This window comes from Papio anubis, chromosome 8 (genome assembly GCF_008728515.1).
Source record: "Papio anubis isolate 15944 chromosome 8, Panubis1.0, whole genome shotgun sequence".
NCBI classification, from domain to species: Eukaryota; Metazoa; Chordata; class Mammalia; order Primates; family Cercopithecidae; genus Papio; species Papio anubis.
The window spans coordinates 86,436,821-86,449,891 of record NC_044983.1 but is presented as its reverse complement, the minus strand read 5'-3'; the positions used below and the strand labels follow the sequence as shown (position 1 = coordinate 86,449,891).

The window sequence follows — 13,071 nt, the reverse complement described above, 5'->3', positions numbered from 1 at the left end:
AATTCTTTGAGTGGCCGGGGCAGAGCAGGAAGCAGGGGTGGGGCAGGGTGACCAAAGTAAGTATTTACTTAGAAAATCAATAACAACAAATTACAGATTTTTAAAAAGATGATAAATACCACAAATATTTTAGAAATTCAGTAAAATGATATTTTAAATTACCTGAACCATAGCTATGTTTTTCCTATATTTTTAGTTTTCTTTTTTTTTATTGCCTCATCATTTGACAGTAATTTTGTAATGCACTTTCCCTGGTGATAATGAATAATGTGGTATTATTTTCAAAGCAAATTTAGTCAACATGTATTTTTTGTCATTGAAAGCTTAGAAAAGTTATTGCAGTTTCACAATTTGTTATTGGTAATAATGTCAATTTTTAGTATTGCTAAATTTGGGGAAACTCATGAGGTTCTTATGTGAACTCTGTGATTTCAGGGCACTTCAAGTTTTCTCAGGCAGTGTTTAACCTTAAATACTCTTTAAGTTGCTAAAAGCCATTAACCTGTTTGTTGTCAAGTTCTTGTTGTAAGTATGAGTTCTAGATTATCCTTGTAGATACCAATATTTTATGTCACATCAATAAGACATTGTGAAATGTTTCGATATTTTTATATGGTTCATTTTTCTTCAATTATCAAAAAATCAAGGAGTCTGTCTATTCTACTGTAATTTCTCTCTTCCTGTGGATAAATTACTAATATTGATCTGAATTGGAATTCTTCCAATTTACATTTTTGTCACAATAGTTTCTACTGACTTCATACAGTGATATGCACAAAATAATTTTATTGTAAGATGTATATAAAATTATACATGTTGCATTGTTAAGTATATTCCTGAAGAAGAAAATTTCTGTTGTGACTATATGAATGAGAACCACATCCTGAACTTAAAATTTTCTACATCTGGTGGTTGGAATATATTGATTCCACTGTGCAGACTTTTGGTGCCTCACCCCAAGGGATGCCTTTTTAGCATGACCATCTCTGACCCTGGACCCTAGGTCTCTCATGCCAGGCGAGTTGTCTCAGTGGATGGTAGGAGTGTTTCTGGAAGCCATTTCTACACGGAGACAGCTAGCAATAACATGATTATACATGGAAATGCTTGTGAAACTTCGTACCTTACAAAATGGTAAATCCTGATAGTGCCCACTTAAAACCGTTCAGTGTTTCCCAGTGCATTTTCAACTGTCTTTTTTGTGCTTGGGGACGTGAGGCACTGCCACCTCCACGTCCCTCAGTACAAGCAGACAGTCCCCCCTCTGGGGACACTCAAAGATAATGAAAAATGAGCAAAAGGATTGAAGGTGAAGATTAAAAAGAAATGATTAGGATGGAGTTGCCTTAATTCATTTTGTTCCTTTCAGGATGGCAGTCTGTGTGAAACGCTGTATCCCTGTCTGAGGTAAACCATGTCTCAAACATCTTCCTCCCTGCCAACCCAAATCCCGGCACCCACTAAATGGACCAAGGGGAAAGCTGGGCCTGCCAGCAGCTCTGACGGGGGAGAGGAGTCCTGTGTACTCAGTCGTCAGCACGACGGCGGTCTCCCTCACAGAGGCGGCCTCCCTCACAGAGGCGGCCTCCCTCACAGACCCTGCCTGGAACCCGCCGCCAAGCCCCCAGCAGGCGGCCCGCCTGGCGCCTCCTAGTCTTCGCACAAGCAGGGCCACGGTCTGGGGTCCCGAAGGCCGTTCACGAGGGCGCGCCTTGTCCAGTGCTAGGCTGTCAGCAGCGCCTCAGTCGCGGCCTCCTGACCTCGACAACCGGCTCCCGGTGGAGCCGCCCCAACCCCACGCGCCTATCGCGCCCGGGGAAGCGCGCGCCACCTTTATAACGGTTCTACCCTCGCGGGCGTGCGGCAGCTCTCGAGGCTCAGCGCCCGAGGCCACGCCCCGCGCCCGACCTGGGCCCGCCTCGTGCCCCTCGGAGCCGCCTCCCGCCCCGCCCCGCCCCCCCCCGCCGCCGCCACCGCGGTCAGCCAGCGGACCAGCGGCAGGAGCCGTTCCCCGACGGGCAGCGGGGCGCTCGGCCTCCTCGTCTGGGCTGAGCGCGGCGACGCTGCTGCCCCGAAATCCTCGTGGATCTTGAGTCGGTAAGTGGCTGGGGAGGATGAGCGACACTGGGGGACGGAAGTCGGGCCCCGCGGTGTGGAGGAGGCGGGTGGGCGCCGTCTCCCAGGCCCGACCCCAGGGAAAGTTGAAGCGAGGGAGAGAAGCTCTGAGGTGGGTCGGGAAATCTCTGAGGGCCGCTTCAGTCTCCTGTGGACCCTGAAGTGGGAGTGGGATGGGAGCGAGCGCGTCGGATGAGGGGAAGGAAAGTGTAGGGGGCCGGGGGAGCCCGATAGAGGACCAAAGCCATCGCCAAAAAAGGAGCTAAGTACACAGCTCCCCTTGGCTCTGCCCCAGCACCTGCTGCCAGGCGGTGGGAGGCTTTCAAGACGATTTGCCCCCCTACACCCGGTGGCACAAGGTTTTCATTGCTGGTGTTTTAGTCAAAGCTACGGAAGGGACAGTTACATACTAAAGTAATCACAGACACCTTTAGCCCATCTAAATGTTAAATTGTGTTTGTTTTGAGAAATCCCTCAAATAGACCAAACAAAAAATTAAATTAGTTATAAAGAGAAGGCATGAAATGGAAAATATGTTGGAACTCTCCTAGCTTCTAGGTTTTTGATATTTTCGTTTTAATTTTTCCTTAATAGTGCAACTAGGTATGTGGAACGTGAAATGTCTTTCACCACTTGAGTCATAGGTGGTTTATTTCTTACTCCCTGATATTTCCTGTATGTTTCTCTTTATCATTTTGTCAGTGTGAGCAGCTTACTTACAAGTAGCATTTGGTTTCAAGGAATCCTAACTTTGTAATGTTTTGAAGTTGGAAATTGAGATGAAATTTTATCTGGTTATCATATGGGAAATATACACAAGGTAAATGCAAATATGGTCTTTTCATTTCATCATTTCACTTCATATGATCTTATTTCTCAACGGCAGAAGCATGAGTACTTTTCAAAGAAGACTAGAATTTATATTGGAGTTTAAGTATAGTACTCAGCTTCTAAAACCAATGCATAGTATGTTTCATATGCTGTGACCTATGGTTAGTATGGCAGTATACCACAAATACCACGTCTGTAGTGTGAGGAGAGCACAGTACTCCCTAATTTATTTAGTATTCTAAGAAAAATAGTAAATTGAGGAAATGGATATTTCTAGCATATACCAATTTATTCTGCATGGCCTTATAAATAAATGTTACTTTTCACATTAATTTTTAAATCTGTACACGCAGTGCCCACATGTAATAAGTGGACAGTCAGATATCTTTCTTTTATGTAACAAATAGGCAAGTTTTGATATAAAGGTGTGAACTTTGTAGTCAGATCCTAACATCTAGCACTTAGTAGCTGTGTGGACTTGGGCATGTCTCTTATTTTTCTGAGCCTCAGGTTTCTTATCTGTAAAGTGGGACTAATAATAATTTTCTCCCACAGTTCATATATGGCTCAAAATTAAATGAAATTATATTTAGTATGTAGTAGGACCTTAAAAATGGTTCTTAATCAAAAAATTAGATTAATAAGATTTGGGCCAAATTGGTCAGTATATCTGCTTATTATCCCATTGTATTTTAGACAATTCTAGGTTTATTGGTAATATCAGGACTGATAAGGCCTGAAGATTCATACTTAGGTAAATTTTTTAAAACAGAAAAGGAACCTAAGATATAGTTAGTATTGCCAGATGTAGAATAGCAACTGTAAATAACTAATTTACCAATATTCTATTCATACAACTTGGCCTTTAAAGATGATTTGTTAAGTGCATGTGAACTTGAAAAACACTATCAGCAACCATTTCTCAGCGTGTATTAATAGAAAGTTTTTTGGAGGCATCGGATCAAAATATCCTTTAAAAAACATTTATACCACAAAAGTATACATTTACATTTTAAAATTTACATATTACAACCTTATGATTGGCTGACTACTTGCTACCCAATGTTGTAGGCAGGATTCTGTTTATTTTGTAACTGTGCTTTGAATAGTTGATATCATACATGCCTACTCTAGGTAGTACCAGTAGCTTCAAGGGAAACTTTTTGATCTCTACATTCCATGGATGAAGCAGGCATTAGAGTTTAAGACTGAATTTATTTAGTATAATGACTTTGTAGTGCAGTTAAGTCTATTATTTTTAACTAAACTGAGAATTAGGTTTTAGTTTATGGAGTTCTGCCTTAATTATAATCCTGTGAATCAGTTTTACAATAATAATTACTTTTATAAATACTTAACGTTTTTCATTAATTAACATGATAGTGGAATGTAGTATGCATTGTAATCCCAAACTTGTCCCCTATAATGTCAGTGTTTCCATGCAGGCATAGTTTACTTAACAAACAAACAAAAAAAAACTAAACAGAGTACTGAATGACACCATCTTTTCTAATTTCCTTAACTGATGTGGATTTATATACAGGGAGTCATTGCTGTATCTTTCCTACTGTAAATTGAAGGGTAGGTGGCACCAAAAGAGCTTTATTTTTTATTTACTTGTGTTGCAACGTCATATAATGGAGTTCCTAATCCCCAACTCTTGAAAATCCCTAGTTTGAATACTGTGGATTTGTCTTGCTCAGCAATTGGAAAAGATTTAACAACCTACAACTAAATTTCAGCTGAGCAATGAAAAACAACGAAGTGTGTGCCAAAGTACTCTATTCTATTGTATTCTGATTCACTAGTTTCATGTTGGGAATAGGATGGAAAGTTACTACATACTAGTATTGGGGTCTTAACTAAAATAAATAGGATAAACATCAAATAAAGCAATGTATATTAGGTTGCTTTTTGGTCCTTATTTTAAATATACTCTTCCACATAGAAAATATTAATAACTATTTATTTGAAGTATTTTTTTCTACTTGTGCTTATAACTTTTTTTAACATCTTGTTATATCCAGTTGTATTGCACAAAAAGTACAGAGAGCATTAGCTTTGTTTAGAGGTTGTTAATTGCCACGTTGAAATACTAGTTAACAGACACATTACAAAGCTGGGTTGGTATTAACTTGAAGTACTTGCTGGGTTATCTCCAAATAGTAACTTTTGGGTGCTTGGTTACCATTCCTAATTTTGAGAGGTTGTTTATAAGTTTATAATTTTAACATTTGAATTATACATGTCCAAAGATACTTTAAAAATAGGATAAAGCATTTCTGGGAACTTAAAGGGTTACTAGCTCTATCTTATACTTGGGGAAACAGGCACTTAGACGTATGATTTTCTTAATATCATATGGTTACAATTATTTCTGGATAAGCAGGTGCAAAATCAAGTGGAGTTTTGTTTTTGACTTTGTCTTGATGGGCATCAAAATTTGGAAATCTTGTCTCCCATACAGGTGTTAGATTTTAGCTGCAGTGATGAGGTACTTAACATTTATAGAGTTTATTTAATAAATCTATGTTGCAGATACTAGAATACAAAAATAAATAAGGTCTGGTTTTTGTGGCCTCAACTAACTGATAGTCCAATCAAGTAGACATGTAATATATTTACTATGATATATTTTAGGAAAATTGATAAAATACAGTAGGGACTAGTGGAGGAGGAATATAAGGAAGGAAGAATTATTATTATTGCTATTATTATTTTTTTATTAGAGAATTCCATGTAGACTATTTTATTTAACCTTACCTGTTGAGCCAGGGGGATATTTTCCAAGGAAGTGGCAAGAGCTTGATCTTGGTCTTGACAGATAAATAGCTATTTGGAAGAAGAACAGCCGAGATAGTGAGGAAACTATAGACAAAACACTTAAATGTCCAAATATATGATGAAAGAAAATAACGTTAATATTTTGGAAGTAGCATGAACAGAAATTAAAGACTGATACTGGAATCAGAGGCTCTAATTTAACCCATCAAATTGAAGGCAGTTTTATCAAGTGTGGTCCAAGGGAGTTGGTGATGACTTTAAAGGAATACAGGAGTTAAAGTTATTAATTAGATTTTAGATATGTTGAATTTGAGGTACCTGTGATAATATATAAATTGAAATATTATTAGACAATGAGAAAAATAGAACTTGAGTTTAAAAGAGAAGTGGATTCTGGAAGTATAAATTAGGGCATATTTATCATGTAGATGGGAAGTTGCAGCCATGAGCGTAGATGAGTTTTAGCTAAGAAGACCAAAGCCAAATTTGGAAGAAAGACAGGAGAAGAGGAATCAGTGAAGGAAGTTAGAAGAGACAATCAAAGAAATAGGAAACAAACCAAAAGAACATAGCCAGGGCAACATAGTGAGACCCCATCTTTAAAAGAAATGTATTAACCGGGCCTGGTGGTTCATGCCTGTAATCCCAACTATTTGGAAGGCTAAGGCAGGAGGATCTCTTGAGCCCAGGAGCTTTAAGTTGAAGTGAGCTATGATTGTGCCACTGCAGTCCAGCCTGGGTGACAGAGTGAGATTCTGCCTCAAAAGAAAAGAAAAACAAAAAGAAATATAGAGTCAGTAAAGTTAAGGAAAGAAAATGTTTTAAAGAGAGAATGTTTAACTATGACAAATGCTATAAAAGGAGTCTGAGTATTGCATATTAAATGCTTTTTTGTGTTTGTATTTTCCACTTTAACTTGTAAAATAGGCATCTTAAAAAAAGATGTGGTTATTTGTATATATGTAAAGCATCTTGATTGTTTCGTCCAAAAGATAAAAATGTATTTTTTCATCTTCTAGTATGGAACCTCAAGGTCTTTGTGACAATGGAAACCAAAAAATTAATTGGTAAACCGCTTCAACCAGCAAGACCTGTTCGTCATCTGACTTCTCCCCCAGGTGAGTAATAGATTATACAGTTCTTTAAATATTAATGTATTAATGACTAATTAGTATTTGAAAAGCTAAATAATATATAAAGCGATTGTTTAGGTGGATATTTAAAGAAATAATGAAAACTAAGAGTTTATAAGTATTACTGAAGGAAAAAGATTCTTAATTACCTACCAATCTGTAGTCTACCAGACCAACAAAGGTAGGAAGAATAACCCTTGACTGAAAGTAACTTTTTGTGTGTGTGGTTTTTTTCATGTCTCATTTTTGTAGGCTTCTGGCTTCTGATCAGAGTGATACACCCAGTAAAAATTGTGCCCTGTGATTATGATCACTGCAGGGCAGTCATGCTGGAGAGATAGTTTAACCTTTTAAAAGAATAACGACATACTCAAATGCCAAAAAAAATTAGCATAAATCTTAAAGGTTCTGTAGTAGTTGTGTCATACTTGTACTCTGATAGGGGTTATTGCTGTGTTTGAACTGGAACAGATCTAATTTCAAAAAATCTATTTTAAACATTCTAAAATGTTTTTCTTTTGCCCATGAAGATATTCTTTTGGACAAACTCCTGAAATACCTAGTATTTAACTTCTAAATTGGAATATTAGTCTTTTAATTGTATTCATTACTTATTGGTAGAATGGCTTCTGTGTCTACTTTAGGTGATACACATACAACTTTTTAAACTTTTTCTTAGTCTATGTATTCAGCTGAATTAACTTACTACTTAGAAATGGGAAAATACAGATATTTTATTGAGTTTACAGATGAAGCAAAAAAGGTAGAAGAGGCTCCAGTTTCGATCCTGTGTTCATTTTCCTATCATTGGATCCTTCAAGGAAGATAATCTTCACTTTGGTCATGTTTGCTCTCAATATGCCTGTGACTTATGTCAGATAAGTGAAATTAATGAATCTTCTGGTACCATAGCTGAGTAATGCTGATTCTGTATACTTCTGATGCAGTGGAAGTGGTTGTGTAGGGTCAAGTCTCAAATTTTATCCTAAAGGAAAGAATGTAAAACCATTGCAGCAGCTCTTTTCTGTGACCAGACTTTTTCCAGCAACTCCCACCCCACTTCATCTCTGAAGATGCAATTTTTCACTGATTTCTCTCCAACACTGTTACATGAAAGAATGAGAATGAAAGGGGATACAAGGTGGGCAGGTAGCCCTGGTATCTTATTTGGTTGTACCTTCTTAAGATCCAGACAAGAGAGTAGGGGATTATTAGGCAGAAAAGTCTAGTAAATCAGAAAATAATTTTGGTGTTTCTTAACACACTTACATACTCCCTGGCCATCTCAGATCGCTAAAGGAATCATTTACTTTTTCTTTTAGATTCAGATTTAATTACTTAATGTTGTGAAACCTTTGTGATACCCCAAACCCACTCCGCTTGGCGTAGTACTTTCTCTAAATCTCTCAATAAGCTTACTGCTTATCAAATTATATTATAATCATTATATATGAGCTTGTCTTTTAAAATAGACTGTAAACTCTTATCTCTGAACTCTTCATGTTTGTATGCCCATCCTTTTAACACAGCATCAGATACTTCATAAGATTGGATGAATGTTGAATAAATGAACTATTGGAACACATTTCAAAATGGTGCCAAGAATATCTTGGATACTTAAGCTTTTTAGTTGATTATATTATTTATTGAAATAATAGATATATAAAATCGTTTTCTTCCTCTCCTAACAGGAGCAGTGTTCCCTTTCAACTTTCAAAATGAATATCCATGCAACACTCAGTGCATACAAAGTGGAGTTAGCAGAGTAAGTTTTAGAAATTATAACAAAAAGAAATATTATAGGTTGGAAAGTAACGTGTGTTAGATGGTTATTGTGTGCCAGATACTATGCTTTATGTACTTTTTAAAAATTTATGTACATATGTTAAAAAGAATGTAACACCCATTTATCTGTCACCCAGCATTTTTAAGTCTAAACATTTTGCTATATTTGCTTTAAAGAAGTTTAAAGAAAGAAACTTAACATATAGTTATAAACCCTACCATCCTATTTCCTTCCCATCCTGCCCATAGATAACTATCCTCAGTTTATTTTTTCCATGAATGTATTTGTACTTTTGCTATGACAAATAGAATTGTTTTATTTGTTTTATATAAATAGGATTTTGTCATCTTTGCTTTAACATTTTATTACAAATTTTAATTTTTTGACTAAGTAAATTAGTCACAAAGTTTAAAATTCAAAATATACAAAATGACATTTATTGAAAAGTTTCCCTCCAATCTCTGTCCCAGTCTCTTATTTCCTCTGATCAGAAGTAAGCATTGCACCAGTTTCTTATCCAGATGCATTGTACCAGTTCCTTACCTAGATACTAATTCTTTCTCTCTCTGTCTTTTTTGTTTTGTTTTGTTTTGTTTTTGAGACAGAGTTTCTCTCTTGTTGCCCAGGCTGGAGTGCAATGGCACGATCTCGACTTACTGCAACCTCCGCCTCCAGGGTTCAAGCGATTCTCCTGCCTCAGCCTCCTGAGTAGCTGGGATTATAGGCACCCGCCACGATGCCCAGCTAATTTTTTTTTTTTTTTGTATTTTTAGTACAGGTGGAGTTTCACCATATTGGCCAGGCTGGTCTTGAACTTCCAACCTCAGGTGATCTGCCTGCCTTGGCCTCCCAAAGTGTTGGGATTACAGGCTTGAGCCACTGTGCCCGGCCTCTCGATACTATTTCTTATCCACGAATAGACTATGCATGCACAACCATAAGTATATTTGTAAATGGAATACTAGGCAACTTTACAATGAATAAAGCAGTTAAATATGAACTGATATAGAATAATCTTTTAATATATGGGACTATACAACATTTTTTTCCATTTTCTGTTGATGGGCACTTGTTTCTATATTATAATAAATGCTATTGTGACTGCCATCTATATATTTCATTTTTATATGTTTGAGAAGTTTTCTGTGGCATAAAATTAGAGTCGAATTACTAAGTATTCTTAATTTCAACTTTTAGATGCTGCCAAATTACTCTTCAAAGCAATTTGTATGAACAGGGGCTCTGATTTTTCTACGTCCTCACCTTACTATTGTCAGACTTGAACATTGGGTGAGACAGTAGATGAGAAATTATATATTTTGGTTGGTTTTAATTTTTAATTCTCTATTACTTGTGAAGTAGAGCGTCTTTTCATATGTTTAGTTTGACCATTTGGATTTCTTCTTTTGTGAATTGCCAATTCATATTATTATCCCATTTTTCCTGGATTTTCTTCTTTTTGATTTATATACCTTTAAAATATGTTCTGGATTCTAATTATTTTTCTTATATGCATAAAAATATTTTCTTTTCCAGGAATATGGTCTGTTAGAGAGTCATTTTTTGTGTGGCATTTTTTGTTTAAAAGTTTTAAATATTAATATAATGATATTATCAATGTTTTTCTTTGGGATTTCACTTTTAAGAAGCCTTCCCATTTCCAAAATTAAAAGATATTTTCCTATATATTCTTCCAAAAGCTTTGAAGTTTTGCTTTCATATTTAGGTGTGTAGTCTACCTAAAGGTGATTTTTTGGATGGTGTTAAGATAGAAATCTAGATTTTCTCCTATAAGCTACTGATTGTAAAGCATAATTTATTGAATAATTTATCCTATAAATCAGTGGAATCTTAATTATATAATAATTTTTCATATACACATATCTTTTCTGGGCTCTTTGTTCTAGTGATCATATTTTATCACTGTATAATCAATATCATGATGTCTTAATTATTCTGGCTTTATTATGAGTTTTCTATAAGTCATAGAAATGTTTTATTTGTTCTAGCAGCTAACATTTCCCTAATTAAATACAACAATAATATTCATTACTTTTTGGAACCATTGACCTTCTTTTACTTTATATGTAAAAAATTAATATGTTAACATTGCAGTTTTATAGAGAAAAATCAAATTATGCAGTTAAATTACTTCTAAATGTACAATTGTGTCTGCTGCTTCAATTATAATGTAAACGCTAGTAGAACCTATGTTAGAGATACTTGATATATTTTCAAACCACCTTTATTGAGGTATAGTTTGCATATAGTAAAGTGAACTCATTTGTTCAATGAGTTTTGAGAAATATTTATCCCATGTAATGAACCCCACAATGAAAATCTTCCATCTTCCTCCAAAATGTCCTTATATCCCCTTGCAGTAATTTACCACTTACCCTTAACACTAACCCCTTGCCCTCCTTCCTGCCCCATACATCCACTGATCTGCTTCTTTTAATGATAGATAAGTTAGTTTTTACTGTTCTAGAGTTTCATATAAATGAAAAATATAATGTGTATTCCTTGGTGCTGGGGTTCTTTTGCTCAGCATTATGTTTATGAGATCCTTTCATGTTGTATATATCAGTAGTTTTTTTTTAATGTGGAATAATATCCTACTGTAAATATACAACAATTTGTTTATTAATCAGTTGATGAACATTGGATTGTATCTAGTTTTTGGATATTATGAGTAATGCTACTATAGACTACCATGTACAAATCTTTGTGTGGAAATACACATACTATCCAGGAGTGGAATTGATATATCATATAGTAAGTTTGTTTAGCTTTATATCATAAAATGTTTTCCAAAGTGGTTGTGCCATTTTACCTTCTCATCAGTAATATGAGGGAGCTCCAGATGCTTCACAGCCTTGCCAACATTAGTATGGTCGATCTTTTTATTTTTAGCCATTTTAGTGTGTTAGTAGTGGTATCTCATTGTATTTAACATTTTCTTAATGTTTAGTGAGATTGAGATTCTTATCATGAACTTCTCTGACATCTGTGTTTTTCTTTTCCTGTTTCTTTCTTTAAATTTTTATTTTTTGGTAGAGTGCCTATTCATGTCTTTTTGCTTATTTCTGTTATTTGAGTTGTCTTTTTATTATTGAACTGCAAAAGTTCCTTGAAAAACCAGTATATCACACATGCATTGATTTATTTCAAAACTCTGTTATGTTCTGTTGATTTATGTCTACCTTTATGTCAATATTACACTTTATAGTCTACTGTAGCTTTATGATAAGTCTTGAAACCAGGTTATGAAAGGTCACTAACTTTGTTTCTAAAATTTATCTTTACAATTCTAGGTCTTTTGTATTTGCATATAAATCTTAAGTGAGTTTGTCATTTTCTACAAAAAAGTCTATTGGCATTTTGATTGAATTTATAGATTAATATGGGAAGAATTGACATCTTATGATCTGTTAACTTGACATATCCCTTGATTCTTTGTATTTTCCAGCATAGAGCTTTTGAACATCATTTATACAATTTATAAGTGTTTCAGATATTTCGATAGTATTGTAAATGGTATTTTTTTGTAAATTTTAAATTTTACTGGTTGGTTGCTAGGGTTTAGAAATATAATTGATTTTGTATAGTGATTTTGTTAAACTCAGTTATTAGATCTAGTAACTTTTTATGGAGACCACCCTTCCGTTCTTGTGCTTATTATGATGATAATTTTACTTTTGTTTGGACTGTAAACACACAATCATTACTAATTTTTTTCTTTCTGTGTTATCTTTTAACTTTAAAAACTGAAATAATTTTATTTTACTTTCATTTATTGACTTTCCAGAACTTTTTATTTCTTTGTGTAAATCAATGGCTCTATCTGGTATTATCTTCTTTTATGAACAACTTTCTTTAACCTGTTTTTCATTATTTCTTCATAACAAAGTATTTGAAAATTTTGGATTAAAACAACAGCTTATTGTTTTCTTTCATGGTCTCCTGGGATGACTGAACTCAGCTGGCCATATCTCACTTTAGTATAGTCATGTAGTTGAAGTCAGATAGCATCTAAGACAGCTAAAGGCTTGACTGGATGATGAAAATGACTCACTCACATGGCTGTCAGTTAATACTGGCCATTGGCTTGGAGCTCAGCTGGTACTATGAACTGGAATGAGCACCTACAAATGGCCTTTCCAAGTGGCTTGGGCTTCTTATAACACTACATGTGGATTCCAAGACTAATGTTCAAAGGGACAGGAGATAGAAGTTGCCAGCCTCTTAATATCTGGTATTGGAAACTAGCACTGTGTCACTTCTGAAATGTATATTGGTAGGAGCAGTCATAGATCTTGCCAAGATTTAAGTGAAGGAGATACAGAATTTACCTCTTGATGAGAAGAGTATCAAGAATTTGTGGCTAACTTTGATCTGTTTCAGAGTCATTTGGATTTCCTC

At 35.4% G+C, this 13,071-nt stretch overlaps 1 protein-coding gene across 1 annotated transcript in view; it reads left to right on the top strand.

The window, feature by feature from the left end:
- Positions 1–1,950: 1,950 nt before the first annotated feature.
- The window catches only part of C8H8orf88 (chromosome 8 C8orf88 homolog), a 26,428-nt gene continuing 15,307 nt past the window's right edge, over positions 1,951–13,071 (top strand). Inside the window, exons 1-3 of the mRNA XM_003902954.4 lie at positions 1,951–2,097; positions 6,750–6,848; positions 8,555–8,628. Coding sequence (XP_003903003.1) covers positions 6,776–6,848; positions 8,555–8,628 — 147 coding nt within the window. The 5' untranslated portion in view covers positions 1,951–2,097; positions 6,750–6,775. The remainder of the gene's footprint in view (positions 2,098–6,749; positions 6,849–8,554; positions 8,629–13,071) is intronic.